The 25751-nt window shown below is 43.2% G+C and overlaps 1 protein-coding gene across 1 annotated transcript in view; it reads right to left on the bottom strand.

The window, feature by feature from the left end:
- Nucleotides 1–25751, bottom strand: part of LOC124622149 (ribosomal RNA-processing protein 8) — a 52744-nt gene that overhangs the window by 26756 nt on the left and 237 nt on the right. Inside the window, exon 2 of the mRNA XM_047147785.1 lies at nt 18530–19263. Coding sequence (XP_047003741.1) covers nt 18530–19263 — 734 coding nt within the window. The remainder of the gene's footprint in view (nt 1–18529; nt 19264–25751) is intronic.

Genomic DNA, 25751 nt, shown 5'->3' with positions numbered 1-25751 from the left:
GGTCTGTCAATGCCCACAACTGCAGAATTTGGGCTACCAAAAATCCTAGAACTGTCGTGGAAACTCCATTACACAATGAGAAAGTCATAGTATGGGTTGGATTTACCACATCGGGCCTTTTTTCTTTGAGGAAATGCGTGATTCTGGTTTTGTAACTGCTACTGTGATGTGTGGGAGGTACACCTATATGTTACAGAATCGCATCATCCACAGCCTGGCTGATAAGCACCTGGTGGAACGTACGATGTTTATGCAGGATGGCGCTCCACCCCATATTGCTAGATGCATGAAAGATCTCTTGCGCGCGTCATTTGGTGATGATCATGTGCTCAGCCGCCACTTTCTTCATGCTTGGCCCCCCAGATCTCAGTCCGTGCGATTATTGGCTTTGGGCTTACCTGAAGTCGAAAGTGTATCATGATCAACTGACATCTCTAGGGATGGTGAAAGACAACATCTGACGCCAATACCTCACCATAACTCCGGACATGCTTTACAGTGCTGTTCACAACATTATTCCTCAAATACAGCTATTGTTGAGAAATGATGGTGGACATATTGAGCATTTCCTGTAAAGAACATCATCTTTGCTTTGTCTTACTTTGTTATGCTAATTATTGCTATTCTGATCAGATGAAGCATGTCTGTCAGACATTTTTTGAACTTTTGTATTTTTTTGGTTCTAATAAAACGGCATGTCATTCCAAGAAGCATGTGTGTCAATTTGTACCTCTCTATCTACATTACTCCGTGATTTATTAAGTTTTCAAATTTATACCGACTTTTTGATCACCTGGTACTTCCTGACACTTAAAGCTATACTCCATGTTAACAAATTTCTCTTCTTCAGTAACGCTTTCCTTGCCATTGCCAGTCTACATTTTATATCCTCTCTACTTCGACCAGCATCAATTATTTTGCTCCCCAAATAGCAAAACTCATTTACTACTTTAAGTGTCTCATTTCCTAATCTAATACCCTTAGCATCACCCAATTTAATTAGACTACATTCCATAATCCTCATTTTGCCTTTGTTGATGTTCATCTCAGATCCTCCTTTCAAGACACTGTCCATTCCGTTCAACAGCTCCTCCAAGCTTTGCTGCCTCAGACAGAATTACAATGTCATCGGCGAACTTCAAAGTTTTTATTTCTTGTCCATGGATTTTAATACCTACTCCGAATTTTTCTTGTTTCCTTTACTGCTTGCTCAACATACGGATTGAATAACATCGGGGATAGGCTACAACCCTGACTCACTCCCTTCCCAACCACTGCTTCCCTTTCATGCCGCTCGACTCTGATAACTGCCATCTGGTTTCTGTACAAACTGTAAATAGCCTTTCGCTCCCTATATTTTACCCCTCCCACCTTCCGAATTTGAAAGAGAGTATTCCAGTCAACATAGTCAAAAGCTTTTGCTAAGTCTACAAATGCTAGAAACATCAGTTTGCCTTTCCTTAATCTATCATCTAAGATAATTTGTAGGGTCAGTATTGCCTCATGTGTTCCAACATTTCTACAGAAACCAAACTGATCTTCCCTGAGGTCAGCTTGTACCAGTTTTTCCATTCGTCTGTAAAGATTCATGTTAACATTTTTCAGCCTTTATTTATTAAACTGATAGTTCAGTGAATTTCACACCTGTCAACACTTGCTTTCTTTGAGATTGGAATTATTATATTCTTCTTGAAGTCTGAGGGTATTTCGCCTGTCTCATACATCTTGCTCACCAAATGGTAGAGTTTTGTCATGGCTGGCTCTCCCAAGGCTACAGTATCATGTATCCCATTTCATCTTCATCCATGTCCTCTTCCATTTCCATAATATTGCCCTCAAGTACATTGCCCTTGTATAGACCCTCTATGTGCTCCTTCCACCTTTCTGCCTTCCCTTCTTTGCTTAGAACTGGGTTTCCATCAAAGTGCTTGTTATTCATACAAGTGGTTCTTTTTCTCCAAAGGTCTCTTTAATTTTACTGCAGGCAGTATCTATCTTACCCCTAGTGATATATGCCTCTACATCCTTACATTTGTCCTCTAGCCATTCTGCTTAGCCATTTTGCACTTCCTATCGATCTCATTTTTGAGACGTTTGTATTCCTTTTTGCCTGCTTCATTTACTGCATTTTTATAATTTCTCCTTTCATCAATGAAATTCAATATCTCTTTTGTTACCCAAGGAATTCTACAAGCCCTCTTCTTTTTTCCTACTTGATCCTTTGCTGCCTTTAATATTTCATCTCTCAAAACTACCCATTCTTCTTCTACTATATTTCTTTCCCACCTTCTTGTCAATCGTTCCCTAATGATGTCTCTGCAACTCTCTATAACCTCTGGTTCTTCAAGTTTATCCAGGTCCCATCTTCGTAAATTCCCGCCTTTTTGCAGTTCCTTCAGTTTCAATCTACAGTTCATAACCAATACATTGTGGTCAGAGTCCACATCTGCACCTGGAAATGCCTTATAATTTAAAACCTGGTTCCCAAATCTCTGTCTTACTATTATATAATCTATCTGAAACCTTCCAGTGTCTCTAGGCCTTTTCCATGTATAAAATCTTCTTTCATGATTCTTGAACCAAGTGTTAGCTATGAGTAAGTTATATACTGTGCACAATTCTACCAGGCAGCTTCCTTTTTCATTCCTTACCCCCATTTCATATTCACCTACTACTTTTCCTTCTCTTCCCTTTTCCTATTATCGAATTCCGGTCCCCCACACAATTAATTTTTTTCTCCCTTAACTATCTGAACAGGTTCTTTTATATCATACATTTATTCAATCTCTTCATCATCTCTGGAACTAGTTGGCATATAAACTTGAGCTATTGTGGCAGGTGTGAGCTTAATGTCTGTCTTTGCTTCAATAATGTGATCACTATGCTGTTCACAGTCGTTAACCTGCATTCCTAAGTTATTTTCATTATTAAACCCACTCCTACGTTACTCCTGTGTGACTTTGTATTTATAACCCTGTATTCAGCTGACCAGAAGTCTTGTTCCTCTTGCCACTGAAATTCCCTGATTCCCACTACATCTAACTTCAAGCTATTCATTTCCCTTTTAAAATGTTCTAATCTACCTGCCCGATTAAGGAATGTAACATTCCATGCTCCAATCAGTAGAATGCCAGTTATCATTCTCCTGATAACGATGTCCTCCTGAGTAGTCTCCACCCGGAGATCTGAATGTGGGACTATTTTACCTCTGGAGTGTTTTACCCAAAAGGACACCATCATCATTTAACCATACAATAAAGCTGCATGCCCTCAGGAAAAATTATGGTAGTAGTTTCCCCTTGCTTTCAGCTGTTTGTAGTACCAGAGCAGCAAGGCCGTTTTGGTCAATGTTACAAGACATTGTAAGACATTTCCAGGGGCAGATGTGGACTATGACCACAATCTATTGGTTACGAACAGAAGATTAAAACTGAAGAAACTGCAAAAAGGTGGGAATTTAAGGAGATGGGACTTGGATAAACTGACTAAACCAGAGGTTGTACAGAGTTTCAGGGAGAGCATAAGGGAACAATTGACAGCAGTGGGGGAAAGAAGTACAGTAGAAGAAGAAAGGGTAGCTCTGAGGGATGAAGTAGCGAAGGCAGCAGAGGATCAAGTGGGTAAAAAGATGAGGGCTAGTAGAAATCCTTGGGTAACAGAAGAAATATTGAATTTAATTGATGAAAGGAGGAAACATAAAAACGCAGTAAATGAAGCAGGCAAAAAGGAATACAAACGTCTCAAAAATGAGAGCGACAGGAAGTGCAAAAAGGCTAAGCAGGGATGGCTAGAGGACAAATGTAAGGATGTAGAGACTTATCTCACTAGGGGTAAGATAGATACTGCCTACAGGAAAATTAAAGAAACCTTTGGAGAAAAGAGAACCACTTGTATGAATATCAAGAGCTCAGATGGAAACCCAGTCCTAACCAAAGAAGGGAAAGGTGGAAGGAGTATATAGAGGGTCTATACAAGGGCGATGTACTTGAGGACAATATTATAGAAATGGAAGAGAATGTAGATGAAGATGAAATGGGAGATACGATACTGCGTGAAGAGTTTGAGAGAGCACTGAAAGACCTGAGCCGAAACAAGGCCCAGGGAGCAGACAACATTCCATTAGAACTACTGACGGCCTTGGGAGAGCCAATACTGGTGGTGGTTGTTGGATGTTTAAGGGGGACTAAACAGCGAAGGTCATCAGTCCCCCATTCCAAAATCAGGCGAGCCGAAAATCTACGAAGCAGATAAAAACCAAAGGGGGAGGAGACGTTCCCCCAGGTGCTAAAAGAACACAAATGCAGCAACGAACACTACAGACAAGAACAGAACAGAGGAACACCAGACAGAAAGAAACAGAAGAAAGGAAGAGGGCCGGAGACTGGTTGACTGACCACGAGATCAAAAAAGGGAAAGAGTCAACCATCTCACAGCCTACCAGAACAGCAACAGACACGAGGACAAAAGACACAGAAAGGGAAAGGCGCAGGACCTCCCTAAATCGAACCATAAAAAGGACTACCACGGATAAAATTTAAAACGTCATCAGCCATGGAGGCATCGTCAGATAAAACCAAAGCCAAAGTGCCCGAGAGATTAAAAGATTGCCGGAGTGTGCGCAGTCGAGGACACTCCAGCAAAATGTGGCCGACCGTCAGCCGGGACCCACACTGACACAAGGGGGGATCCTCCCGACGCAAGAGATGGCCGTGCGTCAGGTACGTATGGCCGATGCGCAGCCGACACAGGACTACCGAGTCCCTGCGAGAAGCCCGCAGGGAGGAACGCCACACATCGGTCGTCTCCTTGACAGCCCGCAGTTTATTCGGGGCTGTCATGCCACGCCACTCAGCAGCCCACATCCCAAGTACCTTACGGCGCAACACCAGCTGCTGGTCGCGAGCCGTAAGGCCGATCTCCAAAGCTGGGGCGTCTATCGCCCCTTTGGCCAGCCTGTCTACACGTTCGTTCCCTGGGATGCCAACATGACCGGGCGTCCAAACCAGGACCACTGAACCACCAGAACGGGCAATGGCGGAAACAGCCTCCTGAATGGAGGACACCAGAGGAGAGGAGGGATAGCAGCGGTCGATGGCCTGAAGGCTGCTCAGGGAGTCACTGCAGATGACAACGGACCTACCTGAGCAGAAACGCATGTGCTCAAGAGCGCGCAAGATGGCCACCAGCTCTGCAGTAAAAATACTGCAGCCAGCCGGCAAGGAGCGTTGCTCAATATGGTCAGAGTGAGCAAAGGCGTAGGCAGTGCGACCATCAACCAGGGAACCATCAGTGTAGACAGGCTCACAGCCCGGAAATGATTCGAGGAGCGCAAGAAAACGGCGACGGAGGGCCACAGGCGGAACCGAGGCCTTAGGGCCCTGTGCCAAATCCAGACGGACAGACGGCCGGGACAAACACCAGGGAGGCGTAGGTGTACGGACCCGGAAGGGAGGCAGAAGAGGGAATGACCCCAGTTCTGACAGCAGGGACTGGACACGGACAGCTACGGAAAGCCCAGACCTAGGTCGCCGTTCGGGCAGATGGAGGACCATGGCAGGGAAAAGCAGGCGACGATTGGGATAGCCTGGCGAGCAATGCACGTGGACAGCATAGTCGGCGAGCAGTCGATGGCGGCGAAACCGCAGCGGGGGAACCCCGGCCTCCACCAGTAAACTATCCACGGGGCTCGTACGAAAAGCGCCAGTTGCAAGCCGGACCCCACAGTGGTGTATGGGGTCTAACAACTTCAACACTGAGGGTGACGCAGACCCATAGGCCAGGCTCCCATAATCAAGCCGGGACTGCACAAGGGCTCTGTACAATTGCAGTAGCATGCAGCGATCTGCACCCCAAGACGTGTGGCTAAGGCAGCGGAGGGCGTTGAGGTGCCGCCAGCATTTTTGCTTCAGCTGAGTAACATGAGGAACCCATGTGAGCCGGGCATCAAACACGAGTCCCAAGAAGCGGCAAGTGTCCACCACGTCAAGCAGGTGGCCGTCGAGGTAAAGTTCAGGATGAGGGTGGACCGTCCGACGCCTGCAGAAGTGCATAACCCGAGTCTTGGCAGCAGAGAACTGAAAACCATGAGCCAGAGCCCATGATGCTGCCTTGCGAACGGCGACTTGCAACCTGCGTTCGGCGACTCCCGTAGTCGTGGAGCTAAATGAGATGCAGAAGTCGTCGGCATACAAAGAAGGAGACACCGACGACCCCACTGCTGCAGCCAGACCATTAATGGCCACTAGAAATAACGAGACGCTCAACACCGAGCCCTGCGGGACCCCATTTTCCTGTATATAAGAGGAACTAGAGGTGGCACCGACTTGCACCCGGAAAGAGCGGCGCAATAAAAAGCTTTGAAGAAAAGCCGGGAGCCGACCACGAAGACCCCACCCATGCAACGTGGCGAGGATGTGATGCCTCCATGTGGTGTCATACGCCTTCCGCAGATCGAAAAATACAGCAACAAGGTGCTGACGTCGGGCAAAAGCCGTACGGACAGCAGATTCCAGCCGCACCAAATTGTCCACTGCAGACCGGCCCCGACGGAAGCCACCCTGGGATGGAGCGAGGAGACCGCGCGACTCAAGGACCCAACACAAACGCCGCCCCACCATACGTTCGAGCAATTTGCACAAAACGTTGGTGAGGGTAATGGGACGATAGCTGTCCACCGCCAGTGGGTCCGCACCGGGCTTCACGATGGGGACAATAAGACCCTCTCGCCATTGCGACGGGAACACGCCCTCGTTCCAAATGCGGTTAAAGATGGCGAGGATGTGTCTCTGGCAGTCCCTGGAGAGATGCTTCAGCATCTGCGCATGGATGCAGTCCGGTCCTGGTGCTGTATCAGGGCAATCGGCGAGGGCAGCGAGGAGTTCCCTCTCGCTGAAAGGAGCATTGTATGTTTCATAATGACGCGTGTGGAATGAGAACAGCTTCCGCTCGGCTCGCTCCTTTAGAGAGCGAAAGGCGGGGGGATAGGATGCAGTCGCAGAGCTCTGAGCAAAGTGCGCGGCTAGCCGTTCAGCAATGGCGGCAGCGTCCGTGCAGACAGCGCCGTCCAAGGAGAGCCCAGGGACACCCACAGGGGTCTGGGAGCCATAAATCCGCCGGATACGGGACCACACGTGCGAGGACGAGACACGGGAGCCCAGGGAGGAGACGTACCTCTCCCAGCACTCCTGCTTCGACGGGCGAAGGCACGGAGCCTCTTAAAGGCGATGAGGGTCTCCAGAGACGGGTGCCGCCTATGACGCTGGAGAGCCCGCCTACGGTCGCGAATAGCCTCAGCAATCTCCAGCGACCACCAGGGGACAGCCTTCCGCCGAGGGAGGCCAGAGGAACGGGGGATGGTAGCCTCGGCCGCTGAAACGATGGACGTGGTTAAAACACGGACCACCTCGTCAATGTCACCCTGTGGGGGAGACGCAATGGTTACAGAGGAAGTAAAAGCTGGCCAGTCAGCCCTGTGGAAAGCCCAGCGGGGCAAGCGCCCAGAAGAATGACACTGTGGCAGTGACAAATAGATGGGAAAATGGTCACTACCACACAGGTCAGGATGCACCCTCCAGTGGAGGGATGGGACAAGTCCAGGGCTGCAAATAGAGAGATCGATGGCCGAGAACGAGCCATGGGCCACACTGAAATGCGTGGGAGCACCGGTGTTTAAGAGGCTAAGGTCGAGCTGAGCCAACACATGCTCCACGGCCCGACCACGATCATTGGAGACAGTCCCACCCCATAGAGGGTTGTGGGCATTGAAATCGCCCAGCAGCAAAAAAGGTGGCGGCAGTTGTGCTATCAGAGCAGCCAGGACATGCTGCGCGACAGTACCATCAGGTGGAAGGTAAATACTGCAGACGGTGATAGCCTGTGGCGTCCACACCCGAACAGCGACAGCCTCTAAAGCTGTTTGTAGAGGTACAAACTCGCTGTGAAGAGAGTTCAGGACATATATGCAGACGCCACCAGACACCCTTTCGTAAGTTGCCCGGTTCTTAAAATAACCCCGATAGCCACGGAGGGCGGGGGTTCGCATTGCTGGAAACCAAGTTTCCTGCAGAGCAATGCAAAGGAAAGGATGACGGCTGATAAGTTGGCGGAGCTCAGCTAAATGGTGGAAGAAACCGCTGCAGTTCCACTGGAGGATGGTACTGGCCATTGCTGGGAAAGGCGTGACGGGACGGGGAAGGCAGATTACGCCACTGGGTCACCCGCTGCCTCCAAGTGAGCACCTGTGCCAGTGCTTTCCATGGCGTCGGAGGGACTGGCGAGATCGAGGTCCTCAGCGGACGCCAGGATCTCCACCTCGTCCTCAGACGCAGAGGTTAAAGGTTGCGGTGGGACAGGTGCCACCGCAATGTCAGGATGCTTGGGAGCCTTTTTCTTCAACGGCTTCGCACGCTGTGCCTTGGGAGGGTCTGGCTGGGAGGGCCCCACTGGGTCAGTCTCAGGGACGGACGACGACCGTGAAGCCCTATGACCAGCGACCGGTTGTTGCTTCAAAACTTTGCGGGTATCCGCTTTGACACTGGGCAAAGCCTGGGAAGGGAGGGCCCCAAGGGACCCCTTCCTGGCTAGAGTAGCCGAAGAAGCCCTACGCTTCTCCGGCTGGGAAGGGGGGACGAATGTCCCCGATGGTTGGGGCGGTGTCGCTCCTGGAGTAGATGGAGCAACAGAGGGCGAAGTGCTCCCCACAACCAAGGGGGCCGGGTCATTTTGACAGAGCTGAGAGGCAACAGTACGTGACGACACGGGAGAGGATCGGACCGCTGTTGCAGCAGCGGCATAGGTGGATGTCATGGGCACAGGATGGAGCCGCTCATATTTCCGCCGTGCCTCTGTGTAGGTCAGGCGGTCCAGGGTCTTATATTCCATTATCTTCCTTTCCTTCTGGAAGATCCGACAGTCCGGTGAGCAGGGGGAATGGTGTTCTCCACAGTTAACACAGACGGGAGGCGGAGCACATGGAGTATCAGGATGCGAAGGACGTCCGCAATCCCGACACGTGATGCTGGAAGTACAGCGAGATGACATGTGCCCGAACTTCCAGCATTTAAAACACCGCATCGGAGGAGGGATATATGGTTTCACATCACAACGGTAAACCATCACCTTAACCTTTTCGGGTAAGACATCACCCTCAAAGGCCAAGATGAAGGCACCGGTGGCCACCTGATTATCCCTCGGACCCCGATGGACGCGCCGGACGAAGTGAACACCTCGTCGTTCGAGGTTGGCGCGTAATTCATCGTCGGACTGCAGAAGAAGATCCCTATGGAATATAATACCCTGGACCATGTTGAGACTCTTATGCGGCGTGATGGTAACTGAAACATTCCCCAACTTGTCACAATTGAGCAACCTCCGTGACTGGGCAGAGGATGCCGTTTTGATGAGCACAGAGCCAGAGCGCATCTTGGACAAGCCCTCCACCTCCCCGAACTTGTCCTCTAAATGCTCCACAAAAAACTGGGGCTTGGTTGACACGAACGATTCTCCATCAACCCGCGTACACACAAGGTACCGGGGTGAATATTCGCCACTGCCTTCTTTAGCAAGACGTTCCTCCCATGGAGTAGCTAGGGAGGGAAACGATCTCTGATCCAATTTCTTCCCGTTGAGGTTAGACCTCGATCGCTTAGAGACTGCTGGTGGAGGCCCACCAGCGATAGATGATGTACCACGCTTCATTGCGGGTCATCCGCCCTGATGCCACCTACTCCGACCAAGGGCCCTCCCCACGGGCGCCACCCAGCCACAGCAAAGGCCACCTGGCAGGATGGCCGTTGCCGGGAGTCCCGATGCCCCAGGGAGATGGGCATCTACTCCTTGGCATACGTGGGGAGTGAACGGCGCAGGCATCAGTAGAGCGATCCCTGTGTTGTCAGGGGGCTACAACCAAGAGGGTACATGGCGACCCCACCACAACGGACTGGCTACCGTGCTGGATCTTAGGTGCAAAAATGGCCAAGGTCGTCGTCACAGTTAAAAGAAACACTGCAGAGTGCAGCGTGGTAATCGCCCAAGAGATCGAAAACGAGCGGGACACCATTGCAACGACGAGAAAGACGGCTATAGGTCTAATTGCACGAAGGGTACAGTGCACCATGTAAGGTGCCCTTCCCCAATTGGCTCGCTCTTCGGAATAATTTAGATAGATGGAGGTCAAACCCGAGAGGGGACCATCACATAAGGCCGAAACGTTTGAGACTCCTTTTAGTCGCCTCTTACGACAGGCAGGAATACCGCGGGCCTATTCTAACCCCCGAACCCGCAGGGGGTGAGCCAATACTGACAAAACTCTACCATCTGGTGAGCAAGATGTATGAGACAGGTGAAGCACCCACAGACTTCAAGAAGAATATAATAATTCCAATCCCAAAAAAAGCAGGTGTTGACAGATGTGAAAATTACCGAACTATCAGTTTAATAAGTCACAGCTGCAAAATACTAACGCGAATTCTTTACAGACGAATGGAAAAACTGGTAGAAGCCGACCTCGGGGAAGATCAGTTTGGATTCCGTAGAAATATTGGAACACGTGAGGCAATACTGACCTTACGACTTATCTTAGAAGAAAGATTAAGGAAAGGCAAACCTACATTTCTAGCATTTGTAGACTTAGAGAAAGCTTTTGACAATGCTGACTGGAATACTCTCTTTCAAATTCTAAAGGTGGCAGGGGTAAAATACAGGGAGTGAAAGGCTATTTACAATTTGTACAGAAACCAGATGGCAGTTGTAAGAGTCGAGGGACATGAAAGGGAAGCAGTGGTTGGGAAGGGAGTGAGACAGGGTTGTAGCCTCTCCCCAATGTTATTCAATCTGTATATTGAGCAAGCAGTAAAGGAAACAAAAGAAAAATTCGGAGTAGGTATTAAAATCCATGGAGAAGAAATAAAAACTTTGAGGTTCGCCGATGACATTGTAATTCCGTCAGAGACACCAATGGACTTGGAAGAGCAGTTGAACGGAATGGACAGTGTCTTGAAAGGAGGATATAAGAGATATAAGATGAACGTCAACAAAAGCAAAACTTGGATAATGGAATGTAGTCAAATTAAGTAGGGTGATGCTGAAGGAATTAGATTGGGAAATGAGACACTTAAAGTAGGAAAGGAGTTTTGCTATTTGGGGAGCAAAATAACTGATGATGGTCGAAGTAGAGAAGATATGAAATGTAGACTGGCAATGGCAAGGAAAGCGTTTCTGAAGAAGAGAAATTTGTTAACATCGAGTATGGATTTAAGTGTCAGAAAGTCTTTTCTGAAAGTATTTGTATGGAGTGTAGCCATGTATGGAAGTGAAACATGGACGATAAATAGTTTGGACAGGGAGAGAATAGAAGCTTTCGAAATGTGGTGCTACAGAAAAATGCTGAAGATTAGATGGGTAGATCACATAACTAATGAGGAGGTATTGAATAGAATTGGGGAGAAGAGGAGTTTGTGGCACAACTTGACGAGAAGAAGGGACCGGTTGGTGGGACATGTTCTAAGGCATCAAGGGATCACAAATTTAGCATTGGAGGGCGGCGTGGAGGGAAAAACTCGTAGAGGGAGACCAAGAGATGAACACACTAAGCAGATTCAGAAGGATGTAGGTTGCAGTAGGTACTGGGAGATGAAGAAACTTGCACAGGATAGGGTAGCATGGAGAGCTGCATCAAACCAGTCTCAGGACTGAAGACCACAACAGCAACATGAAGGTTAAATCCCAGACCATAAATTGACCAAAGATAACATTTATCCTAGAAGAGAGTTGCAGCCGCATTGAGCAGTAAATTCGCTATGACTACAATGTAACTTGGCAATGGAGATTTTACTTCACTTCTCTCTTGTACTCTTGCAATAGTAGCATGCATGTTAAGCACTACTAGATTGTTTTAAAACTGTTATAAAGTTTAAACGTTTTACGGTTGGAAGTATTAGTCAGACTGAAGTAAAATCATCTTTACCATTTAAACAGATAACGGGGTACTTGATATAAGTGACAGAAAAATAACTCGTGTGATTGCTGATTTGTGATGGGACTTAGCATTCATGATACTTAATAGTTAAAAACATCAAAGGACACAAAGAGACTGATCATCGACATAAACTCAATTATTAGACCTGAATAGGCAACAGATAAACATAGGCAATAGGTAAGTGCAATCACAAAGAACTTACAATTGCATTGTGTTTTCAGAAGCTTTTGTCAAAGTCAGAATTGCTGATGCTAACATACGCAATTCCTCGAGTGAAAAATCGGTGCGTGTGTGTGTGTGTGTGTGTGTGCAATCAGTGTATGGAAAAATAATTACGAAGAACAATAAACTGTAATTCAACTTTAATTCTTCATGTTGCATACATCATTTAACGGGCATTTAAAGTTATTTGTAGAATTAACTGATTCTTCAGATAACATAAAAGTGAAAAGTGATTTAGTGACAATTTAACTGTAAACAACAAGAAGTTTACACTGAAATACAATGCATTCTGAACATTGCTCGAGGGTATGTTATCTCTGGAATTACGTCGTGTAGTTGTTGAATATGCGATTTAGTGACGCCTTGACGACAGAATAATAATTAACACCTCAATACCCTCACAAAAATCATGATGTGACATCAGCTTGGGTGATGGATTGATGATTCAAGACATTATATTTGCAACATTTGAATACCCGTTCTCAAACCGGGCATAAGAACTACAGTCAGCAAGTTCACATAAACTGAAAAGTCTATCATGAACACCCAAAGGACTTTTGGTTATCATTTCAGGTAAAGGAAGTCATCATGTGATCGAGTGGTTGCAGTCACTATATTTATAAGTGAAGAAGATCGATAGGCATCGAACACCATTGCTTTAATTACAAGCAAGGGCGGCGCACACACTCCGGCGGGCTGCTCCATCGAGACGTTGATATCAATTTTCAGAGACAATATCTGAAAAATAACCAAGCTGCTCGAGGAGTTTGTTTTTATAATAATTGCAGATTGGTGTTGTCATGATTGACAGACACCATCCATGTCATGTCGACTGGGACAACTATCACCATCGAGCTGAGACACAACGAGACGTCACATAAATTAAGTGAGGTGATTTTTGACAATATGCATTAGAGAGCAGCAAGGAGGCTAGCATCTTGTGTTGTATATCAGAAGGTATGTGCAGCAAATAGTACAGTGCAGGGGAATATGCACAATGTAGAACCAAGTGTACCCCTGACATTATGTGCGACCAATCTTTCTGGCCCCTTCCTGACATATAATGGAGGATGTACCAGTGTTTTATGACAATTGACAGTGTTTTGTGAAAATTGACAGTTTTAGAAAGTATGTAAAACTATATACAATAAAGTGGTGGCAAAAAAATAAAAAAAGAAAAGAAAAAAGGAATAGAAAAAAAGAAAAGGAGAAAAAAGAAAAGAAAAAAAGAAAAGAAAAAAAGAATGGTAGGTTGTAATTAGACAAGCTTTCAGAGCCAAGGGTTACTTCTCCAGGCAGAAATGTTGAAGGGGAAGGAAGGGGGTGAAGGAAAAGGACTGTAAAGGTCTAGGAAAATGGATAGATTTAGGGAAAGTCAACCAGAACTGTGGGTCAGGAGGGACTTACCACATGGGTGAGAAGGAAAGACTGATTGATGGGTTCTGCATCGTACGAGATTTGAAAACCTGAGAGCTTAAAAGTGGAAGAAAGGGGAGTATGTGGGTCAGATATTACTGCTTACACATCATGCATTAGTTAATAAGAGTGAAAAGCTACGTGCATTGTAAGTAACACAGGTGGCAGGCGGTGGTGAAAAATAGATGGATAAGACAATGAAAGAGGTAAAAAACTACAATGGAGTGAAGAAACAAATAGTTACTGTGAAGAAATGGTGAGCGGAAGAAATTATTCTGGATTAAGGCCAGGTGGGTGGCGAGAACCAAGGACAAGTTGAAGCGCTAGTTCCTACCTGTGGAGTTCTGAGAAACTGGTGTCTGGGGGAAGAATCCAGATTGTGTGTGTGGTGAAACAGGCACCGATGTCACGATTGTCATGTTTTAGAGGATTCTCTGCAACAGGATATTGTGTGTTGCCAGTATTCACCCTCTGCCTATGCCGATTCATCTTAATTGACAATTTGGTGGCAGTCATGTTGGTGTAAAAGGACGAACAATGTTTACATAACAGTTGGTATATGACATGTCGTTTCACAGGTGGCTCTCCTTTTGATAGTATATGCTTTGCCAATTACAGGGCTGCTATAGGCGGTGGTAGGAGGGTGCATAGGGCAAGTCTTGCAGCAGGGATGGTCACAGGGGTAGGAGCCATGGGGTAGGGAGACAGGTGCAGAAGGAGCATAGGGTCTGACAAGACTATTGTGGAGATTGGGAGGGCAACAAAAAGCTATTCTAGGAGTGGTGGGCAAAATTTCACAGATAATGGATGTCATTTCTATCCAGTTACATTATTCTGTCAAAAGCTTATCTAGAAAAGAACAGTATTCACCATATAAGGATCTCTGTGTACTTTCTCAGTGTATATGAGCGAGATGGTTATGCGCGATTTACACAGACTGTGTAGAGCTTATTGAGCCAGGAAGCATTCAACTTGGGCCAAACATATCCAAAACTTTGAAGAAGTCCTCAAGAACCTTAAACACAATGCAACAGGCTTTGCCCCTTGTGAACTACTGTTTAACCAGGAACCTCAAAACATCCTTTTAAACACAGTCGATTCTCCAGTCCTACCTGAGAGCTCTACAGATGAAAAGAAAGCACAGGCTACAGCAAACATACATACAAGAAGTTTAAACAGAAAAAAATGGCATGACGCAAAATCTGCCCCCACTAGTTTTAACACTGGTGAACTGATGTTAGTCAAAACAAAAGAAAAATCTAAGAAAATTTCAGCAGGAGCATAGAAGATTATGTATGTTTATCAAGGATCATTTAATATAATAGGTAAGCCTCAGGCAAATGCACACCGACTGGAATATCCAAAAAGTAGGTGAGAACTAGGTCTGCAAAACATTGTAGATCTGAAGCCTTTCAAAACTGACAGTAGGTAGATTCTGTAGGGTGTCTGCCACTCTTTGGCATATACAAAGGTTGGTGTACCATGCGGTCCCAGCTGGATGAAACTATTTCCCTTTCAAGTTTCATTCTCTTCTTCTGTTCTACCTATAGCAAATAAGGGATGTATGTCTTCATATTGTACATATGCTATTAGTTTGTAGTACCTTCCTAGTAAGTAAGAACGATTCCCGAAAATGACTATACCCGAATGATGACTTGTAGCAGAATATGAGGGGTAGTTTGCAATAGTAAATTCTAAATGTTTAAATAACATTGAGTAACTTATGAGCACCAACGATAGAAAAATAATGGCTAAAGTAAAAAAAAAAAATAATAATAATAATAAATAAGATCTACAAAAAGAATTAGTGACAACACAATAACGATAATTTGAATTAAGATAAGTAATTGAAGCTGAAAATTCATAAAATCTGAAAGAACAGGCTCTGCATAAAATAATGATTTTCATGTTGGAAGTAAAGTTGTCTGTATGTAAGAGAGATTAATAATAAAGTGCCAACAGAGGCAAGCCAAAGCATTTTGATATTATTAAAGGAGATGTGTGAAAGTGGTGTGAGGATCACACCAAAAATATGTGCAAATACCAAGGTAAGTAGGCTGATGAATATAAAAGGGAGAAAGAAGCATTCAAATACAGTAATAGGAAAGTGAAACATGAAATGAAAATAGGGAGAAAAAGAATTAATTAATCAGTGGACCAACACATAAGATAAAATGGTGGAAAATTGGTGAGCAATTCCATCATGTGTCTAAAAAGGGTTGAGAAATGCATAGTCTTGGTTAAGGCACTGGCCAATTAACAGATAAATTTCGACACATACAGGCAACAATGCAGATAAGGAATGTGTTAAGAAATGTATGTCGTAGAGTATTGGTATGTTAAAACAAAAATAGCTTTTTAATTATGTGTGTAATAAAGCACGCTGCTAACCAAATGACTTCTTGGCCCATATGAAGACAGAGCTTACAAAGGTTAGTTGATTTTCTAAGTAATGCAACATCTGTGGTAATGAAGTAAATTGCAGACTAGTCCAAAATGTGACTATTTTAAAAACCTATTTCGAAATGCGACTATTTTAAAAAACTATTTTTACCACAATACCTAAGGTTTATTGTTTTAAAAAATTGCAAAGTTCATGGTTCAAGCTTAATAATGAAGTAAATAGTGAAATTGAGCTAGAGAAATGTCGCAATTTTATGAAGCAGCTTACTGCCAATACTCACTCTGAAAAGGTCTCAATTTGATCAGAGCAATATTTTGGTTAAAATCAGAATTTTTACAAAAAATTGTAGCCCCTAAATATTAGACTCGAAAAGCTGAAAATCGGTAGTTTCACATGCAAACATTACATATGTGACACCAATAAGCTACCTCTAGGAGTTTTCAAGTTATTTACTAACAACAAAATTTGGAACAAAAATGTCCTTATTCATGGTAGACTAAGAATCATTTGAATTTGTAATAGAAAGTCCTAATTACAGCACTCAATTATATTCATGAAATAATACAACTGTACTACGTTTCAAGAGTGTATTGTAAACAACAGTGGTACAAGGAATCTTAAAGAGGCAGTTCAGAGGCCATTTTCTACTGTTGGTTTTGTTCTAAAAATTCTAGCCAGCAGAGTTTAAATGCAGTTGAGCTAAAACTTTTTCAGTAACTAAAGCAAACTTAACACTATTTATATAAAAATTAAGAAGATTGTAAATTGTTAAATGACATGTCTGAGAATGGGGCCATTTAGATACTGCTCCCTGTGTCTAGGGCGGTTGATAGCAGATGTTCCGTTTGGCGCTCCGCCAGGCCCCTATATAAATACAGCTAGAGAAGCAGTGGTAGGAGACACTTCGCACTGAGATATCAAACTGTCCATGTCAGTCAAATACCCATGTGTATTGTGCCTCAAATGATGTTAGAGCTGGGCAGACTTTAATACATTTTTGGTAAAAGAAGGATGTGAACTCATGAGGACTGTACTGTTCTGGATTGCTTAGATTTCATAGAAATAACTGTTTGTGTGTCACCCATAACGCTGCTAAAACCGCACAGCAAATAGCGAGATTATTTTCCACTTTTAAGATGAGCAATTAACTTTTGGTGATTAAAAGTCAGGGTGATGCACCATTTTACTTTGAACTTCCCATAGAGGTCACCTCTGAACTGTTAATAGTGCTGTTTCTGATAGGGATACTAGTTACAGTACTAAGACATATTTTGTATGTGTGAACTTTTATAGAATACATCAATCAGTTAAAACTCAAAACTTTTATTTATATTTATATTTCCTGGTCCCGCTGAATAAATGTGAAGTAGGAACATTTTTTTTCTGTCAGCACAAAGAGTAATATGGATTTGCAGACTGGAAGTTATGGCCAGTATGTTATCCATTGCTTTCTGGTTGGCCACAAAAATAGTTTTCTGTCTCTTTTTGATGGCAAAGGTAGGTGGAAAGCATGCACAGACAATTTAAGAGTCTTTTTGTAACAATGTAATGAAGTAACAAGCATTTGATTATTACCCATCCCACAGTGCGTCTCTGCAGTAAGGTGAGCTGGGCTTTACTTGTAAAGCTGTTTTATCAAAACAACAGCAATAGCGCTGCTGCTCTTTGCAAGTATTGCTGCATTAAAGGAATATTGAGAGGGGTCCTTCTGCACCAGGCTTGAAGAACTTGATTCAGAAGAGTGAATTAACTGGCGATTTGGAAGCTGCTTCTGGAAGAAGAAGCCAATAACCAACTGCTAAACATTCCATGGTTCACCATTTGGAAAGTGCTGTGAACGACTATGAAATCATATCCAGGCTGTTGTGATGCAGATGGTCATTACACTGATCAATACCTGCAACGTGGAATGTAAATATGGTATGCAATTAACAAATGTTTCCCTCTCATATGGAAATTAAAATGTTTCTTTCTCTTCTACATGTCCTTACAAATGCTTCCACAAAGTTTCATTGTCCTACATCCGTGCATTTTTTGTGCAGGCCCTCTCATGTAGTGAAAGTTTAATTATAACCAGCCCATAATATAACTGTTAACCTTTGGAGTGACCAGCTGCCATTTTGTTTTTGTTTCTATGCTGATTGTTGCAACTGTGTCTATAGTTATTTGGCAGCTGTGAAACAAAGATCTTCATCACAGCACTGACCCGCTACATTAAGGAAACCACAGACAACTTAGACAGGATGACTGGACATGGATTTGAATTCCAATACTCCCAAATGTGAATCTAGTTTGATATCTGCTGTACCACCTCACTTGGTGTAAGATTCTTGTAGAAAGTAGTGTGGTAACAAAGAACAACTCAGAAACTACTGCAAAAGAGAGGACAGCCAGATCATCAGTTATACAACCTGACTGATTCTTAAATCTATCACACAGTAATCACCTTGTTTGTAAAGGAAAGTTCAATTCTATTTGTAAAGTGAGATCTTAATAAAAAGAATTACACATACCTAAAATGAGATGCTTTAAGTCTATTCATCATTTTTTCCCTCAGAGAATTGGCTGGGGTTTGTGTGGGCGTTATGTTGATAGGAGATGAAGCATGTTTCTTCAGATATTGTTTTAATTGCTTAATTTTGTATGGTGACTGTGATTTTATGGTTACAGCTGCATGTTGTGAATTTTCTTCTTTTAGATTTTTGGGTTTGGGTGCATTCTTTTCTGTGTAGCCAATGTCAAAATCAACTGAGACTTGGTGATTTTTTTCTGACTTCTCAAAGTCACTGCTAGGAAGCATATCTGTTTCATTACAAATTTGTTTGGAAACACTGTGAACATCTTTACATTTTTTATGGATTTTCTTCTGTAATGAATAACTTTTTGATTTTTCTGACATTCCAAGAGATATATTTTTCTTTCTTTTTCTCTTCCTTGTTTTTTGACATGTGGATTGGTCTTTTTCATCTACACTGATTTTTTCATTGCTGGTAACTCTCGCTGAGTCATCAGACAGATTGTTCAGTACATCCAGTTTAATTTTCTTTGGCAAACTCTTATCTTTTGCTAATAACTTCCTTTTATTCTTACGATTATCTTTGGACTTAATATATAAAGAACTAGTGCCTCTGTAATCAGTTGTTGGGTTTGCCCTAACAAATCTCCCAGCTGATGCTGCTGCTCCCAGAAATGAATCAGATTGCTTGTTTTTGTGTTTGTTTCTTTTTTTCTTCTTGGCAGGGTCATTCTGTAAGGAAATACACCATTGATTTATTTTATGTCTAATGGAACTAACTAGAAAAACATCATGAGATTATACTAAGACTGTTGGAGTATGTCAATATGTTACTTTAGATGAAACAACAGAATGCATTCATAGGAAGAGTAATAACTTGTACAATAATGAATCAGTACATTATTAAAAACTTTAATTGCAAACATGGGAAAAATGAGGATGGAATAATGACAGTATTATGAAAAGGATAGATTGCTGCTTGCGTATAGAGGAGATGCTGAATTGTGGGCAGGCATAACAAAAAAACTTCTATGCATTTGAGAATTTAGCCAAAAGGCCTTCTAAAGTAGAAAACACTCGCACATCCACACAAGCACAACTCACACGCACATTCCATTGTCTCTGGCCACTGAGGCCACTGCATACAGCAATTTGCTTGATAAGAGAAGCAATCTGGAGGTGGGGTTATTGAGGAGACTGGAGCCAAGAGGGGGAGGTACAACAGGTTAGAGATGGGGGAAGGTAAAGTGCTTCTTGGGGGAGCATGTAGGGATGTGGTGGAGACAGGGTAGGGCTGCTAGGTGCAGTCCTGAGGTTTTCGGAGGGCGGACGGAAAAGGAAAAAATGACTAATGTGTGTGTTGGTTGAATAGAAGGCTGTATAGTGCTGCAGAGGGAGCAGGGAAGGGGGTATGTGAGTGAAGGGCTGGCACTAGTGAAGGCTGAGCCAGAGGGCTATGGGAATGTAGGATATGTTGCAGGGAGTGTTCACAGGCCCACCTGTACAGGTTCAGAAAAGATGGTGTTGGTAGGAAGGATGCAAAAGGCACATGCTGAGAAGGAGTCATTCAAGTGAAGCACTTTGTGTTGGGCAGCATGTTCAGCAACTGCATGGTACAGCTGCCTCCTGGCCACAGTTTGTCAGCGGCCATTTTTGTGGACAGATGTCTTGTTGGTTGTCACACCCACATAGAATGCAGCACAGTTGTTGCAGCTTAAATAGTAGATCACATGACACCTTTCACACACAGCCCTGTCTTTCATGGGATAGGTGATGCCTGTGACCAGACAGGAGTAGGTGGTAGTAGGAGGACATACAGAACAGGTCTTGCATCTAGGTCTGTTATATGAATATGAGACATGAGGGAAAGTGTTGGGAGCAGGAGTGAAGTAGGGATGAACATAGGTAATGCATAGGTTGAGTGGGCGGCAGAATATTACTGTGGGAGAGATGGAAAGGATAGTGGGTAGGATATGCCTCATTTTAGGGCACAATGAGAGGTAGTTGAGGCTCTGGTGGGGAATATGATTCAGTTTCTCCAGTCCTGGGTGACACTGAGTGACTGGAGGATAGAGCTACTCCTAGATCTTTAAACTGATCATGTCTCCTGCCTCAGTATTGCATATTTCTGTCTTATTTTTCAAACGTTCTTGTGCCATTTGAGCTTGTTGAACTTTGACCTACCAACCTCACCCCTTCTTATTCTTCTTCTTCCCTTATTCCAACATGCACATACTAACGCAACTGTCCCCTCTCTTCACACATATCCACCTACTGGCCTGTATTCTACATAATCATATTTTTATTAATTTTTCTTTTTGACCTCATTGTATTTTCCTTTCAATTTTACTTTTTTTATCTTTTCACTATCAGCCCTACTCCCTCAGGTTTGACCTCCTTTCCCTATACTTCATCTGTTCTGTCCTTTTTGCTGACGTATTTTTACATACCCTGTACATTTTTACAGAGGGTTCACCACTGTGGTTTTGAACCACAGGGACTACCTGGCAGCTGTCATATTCGTCCACCTACAAACCATTGAGAGACTCTCAGCTCTTGGGGACCAATAGCTTCAACTTATTACCTGTAACCTATCATCCTATATTAACGACACAAACCATTTCCTCCATCGAATCTCCACAGTTCCTGTTCCTTTACTATACGGAAACTTGTGCATCATTGCTGATGGCACTTCTCTCTACACTAACACCCCTAATGCTCACGGCCTTGTCACTACAGTAATCTTTCCCAATGCCCAACTGACTCTAAATCTACAATCTCCTTCCTTTTTACCATGACCACCTATAACCTCACCCACAATTACTTCACCTGTGAAGGCGTCACCTACAAACAAATCCATGATAAAGCAATGGGCACCCACATGGCACCATCTTATGACAGTCTATTCATGGCTGTCTACACGAACTTTCCCTAACCATCCAGAAACCCAAAGCCCTCATCTCATTCATATTCACTGATGACATCTTCATAGTCTGGACTGACGGTGAGGTTAACCTACTCACACTCGTCCACTCTTCCCCATTTGCTTCACCTAATTCTCCTCAATCCAACAAAGCCACCTTCCCTGATGTTGTCCTCTACTTCAAGGATGGCTACATCAGTTTCTCTGTCTACATTAAACCTACCAGCCACCAACTACATGTACGCTTCGGCAGCTGCTACCCATTCCATACCAAGAAGTCCCTTCCACACAGCCTAGACCCCATGGTTGTCGCACCTGTAGTGATGAGCAGTCCCTCTCCAAATATGCAGTTCTCTGAGTTGCCATAGCTAATCAAATGTCACACAAACATTGAATTTGTGGAGAGCATAATGTGAAAGACACAAAACAACAACTCTGGAGGAACACTATTTAATAGAGTGACTCATGAGCCTGCATACGTGGGTGATATTGATTTGTTATCCAGGAGGAAACAGGACCTGGAAGAAAAGCATGAAAAAGCAGAAAAAATATGGTGTAGAGATGGGGCTGACCATTAATCCATCAAAGATCAAGTATATGTTAACATCTAGAAAAATATATAGTGAAGGAGAAAGACGCATGACTTTGAAAGGAAAAGAATATGATTGCAATGAGAGCTTTAAATATCTTGTGTCACTGTTAACTGAGAATAATGATTTGAGAGAAGAAATACATGCAAGGATTGCAGCTGGTAACAGGAGCTACTTGGCACTGATTAAAGTGTTTATAGCAAGGACCCTTAGTAGGAACTGAAGCTGACTGTGTATCGTACAGTAGTTAGACCTGTGGTGACGTATGGTTTGGAGACCTGTACTATGACACAAAATGATGAGGAGTTGTTGCTGAGATGGGAAAGGAAGATACTTAGGAAAATCTACGGGACAGTCAATGATAGGGGTTTTTGGAGAATCAGAAATAATAAGGATATCAGAGAGTTGTAAAACAAATGAGATATCATGACAGAAATAAAGAGCAATATACTAAGTTGGTTGAGAAATGTAGAAAGAATGAGGGAGAACAGCAGAGTTAAGAAAGTTTTCAAAGGAAAACCCAGTGGACACCATACAAAGGACAGACCAAGGACCAGATGGCTAGACACTGTGGAGGAGGACTTGAGAAGATGGGAGTTAGAAGATGGAGAGCCAAGGCAGCCAGCAGAGAAGAATGGGCAGAGATTGTCTGGGAGGCCAAGTCCTTACAAGGCTGTAGCGCCAAGGAGTAAGTAAGTAAGTAACATTGAAATGTGCATCTGCGCCAAATCCTGGCTTCTCTTGCCCATTAAACAACACCATTTTCACTGCTACTGTAGCAGTGTGCTGTTTACAGTGTCAGTTCAAAAAGTTTAAAACAACTGATCAGGCTCCGACTGTGAAGTACGGTCAGTGATGCAGTTTTTAACAGCAAGGAACATTGCAGCAGCAGACATTCATTGATAGATGAATGAGGTGTACCGCCCCAACACGTTGATTGACAGCAAAATGTGTAAGTGGGTGAGAGCTTTAAGGACAGATGGGAAAATTTCCATTATGAAACGCGATCAAGCTGACTGTCAGTGATCTCAGAAAATTTAGTCAAAGAGGTGCTCAAACAGATTTGTGGAAACTGACGATTCACAATTTCAACCTTAGCATTGGAATTTCTGAAAGTGAGTAGAGCAATGTGGCACAAAATTGTCTCTGAATAGTTGCAATTTCATAAATTCTGTACATGTTGGGTTCCCAGGTTGCTTACTGAGAAACACAAAATGGAAAGAATGGCTTGTGGTCTGGATCAATTTTTTGAGAACATTATCACAAGGGAGATGAGATGTGTGTTCCTCACATGACATCATTTAAACATCAGTCAATGGAATGGTCTCACATGACAACAACAGTGAAAGTCAAGGCAAAGTATAATCTCAGCACAAAAGGTTATGACAACCATGTTTTGGGATAGACACAGAGTCTTCTTGGTCGCGTTTATGCAGCAAGGGACAGCAATAAACCCAGTCGCTTACTGTACTATCCTGACTAATCTTCAATGAGCAACACAGAAAAAGGGATGTGGCCTCCTGATGCCTGGAGTTCTGTTGCTGCATGATAATACCAAATCCCATTCTACTGTTCACGCCAAAAATATAATCAGATATTTTGGATGGGAACAGACTGTCCATCCAACATACAGTCCAGACTTGAAGCCAAGCAATTTTCACTTGTTCCACTGCCTAAAGGTGCATCTCAGCAGCAAGTGCTTCACAACAAACGATGAGGTTACAGAAGCAGTTAAAGACTGGTTATCCTCATAGGTGCCAGATTTGTATGACTTAGGGATATGAAAGCTTGTAGAATGTTATGACAACTGTTTAAACAACGCAGTAACTATGCAGAAAAATAGAGAAACATGTACGGAATTAAATAAAAACAGGTTTTTGATAAAAACTGTGATGTTTTATGTCTTTATGAAGTCTGATCTTATTTTCCAAATAACCCTCATACTTCCTACCTATAAATTATCAGTACTACAAACTTGTGTGTTTCTTTGTCCACTATGGTGGCACAGAATTTAAAGAGCTATTCATCACCATATTCATTAATCTTATGGTCCGAGACTTAATTCCTGATACTGATTTGTAGCCATTCCACCTTACAGAATTGTGACATTAGTGTATATTCTTCAAGATGAATCTGTTCAACTTCAATGATTTCCATCTGAAGTTGTGATATGGACAAGAAATCTGCCGACTTTTTATTTATTCTGTATGGATACTAAACATTCACCCTATTTTGCAGCGAGTCTTACAATCTTTTGATGAAAGAGGGGAAAAAACATTTTCTTTAAAACATAACATTATCCAAGTTTCAGTAGTATAATTTGCCAATAGTATCTTCAACTGTAACAATATTTATACTGCAGCTCTGTCTTCTGGATAAATTTGCTCTCTAGAAGAGGCCTAGGGATTACAAAGTAAATCACTGGGAAAGTGTGGTTAGGCTGTTGTTTTGGTCAGACTGGATGCTTCTGGAATTTAGTCATGCAAGTAGCCTTTTACCAAAAGCAATGACATGCAAAACATCCTGCGTACGATGTGAACATGTGTGAACACCCCTCTTCCCCGAGTAGTTTTCCACATTCTGCTTTAACACACTCGACTCAGTCACTCAAAGAGGGACACAACCCTCACATTAGTCTGAGGAGCATTCACAGCTATATAACTAACACCATAAAAACAAAAAATAATAATTACTGTTGTTGTTATTTATCATTATCAGAGCAAATAGGTCAAGTCTTGACATATGATTGAATCAAAATTTTAAAAACTGAAATTTCTGATATTTTCCACATTTCATGTGTTCAAAAAGATATGATATTCCTTTCTTTAAATATGGTGAGCTGTAGTTTTTGTGCACAGAACCAGAACATTTACTTACATTTGGTGCACTACAATGGGTGACTATTATGCCTATCCCCTCCCTCTAGTAGTTTATTCTGTTACAGAGATTGACTGTGTGGTGAGATAATGTAGCCCAAAGAAAATTTTTCTACTGTGATGTTTCACATGAATTAGATTTCAAGGCAGGCAGTCCAACAGGTTGCATTAAAAAGCATGACTCAAATATAGGCCTAGTATTTTCCATTTTCCTTATAACAACTATCAACAGCCAGCTATTTCTACTTTCTATGATTCTTGTGGCAGATAACTAGGCTCTGTTTCTGGATCATAATAATAATCAATAACAGCACTATCCCACTACGTCTATGATAATATTAATTTTGATATCCATTTCACTCTGAACACATGACCTGTTAATTGACAATTAGGTTAGCATCCCCCTGATTGAGCTCCCCACAAACAAGTTCAGGCAGCATACTGTATGCATACCATGTCAGTTACAAGTGGCTCATCAAATACCTACATAAGACAAGCAAAGTGTTTGAGCAACCTGATAAGTGGCTGTCGTCTCATTGATATTTTCCTCATTCTTTTTCTTTAATGCACTGCGATTTCATCCAATCGCGTTTCTTTTATCAATATGTAACACATATAAGGGAAACTTCACGCATGAAATGCGCACCAGTATATTGCTGTCATCACTAGGGTTCTCATTGCAACGCACTATAATCATTATTAGTAACCTAGACTTAATTTGTATTAAATGGATACTTTTACATAACAAAATGAAAGCAAGGTGCAAGTTTTCTGCTTTGGCAATACCATTCATTTCTCAAGGTTAAGGTCTGGGGTATTTTGAAAGATACC

The sequence above is a fragment of the Schistocerca americana genome, chromosome 7, assembly GCF_021461395.2.
Source record: "Schistocerca americana isolate TAMUIC-IGC-003095 chromosome 7, iqSchAmer2.1, whole genome shotgun sequence".
In the NCBI taxonomy this organism is placed as follows: domain Eukaryota; kingdom Metazoa; phylum Arthropoda; class Insecta; order Orthoptera; family Acrididae; genus Schistocerca; species Schistocerca americana.
Note: the sequence above shows the minus strand (reverse complement) of the source record. Positions and strands in the feature narration are given on the sequence as shown.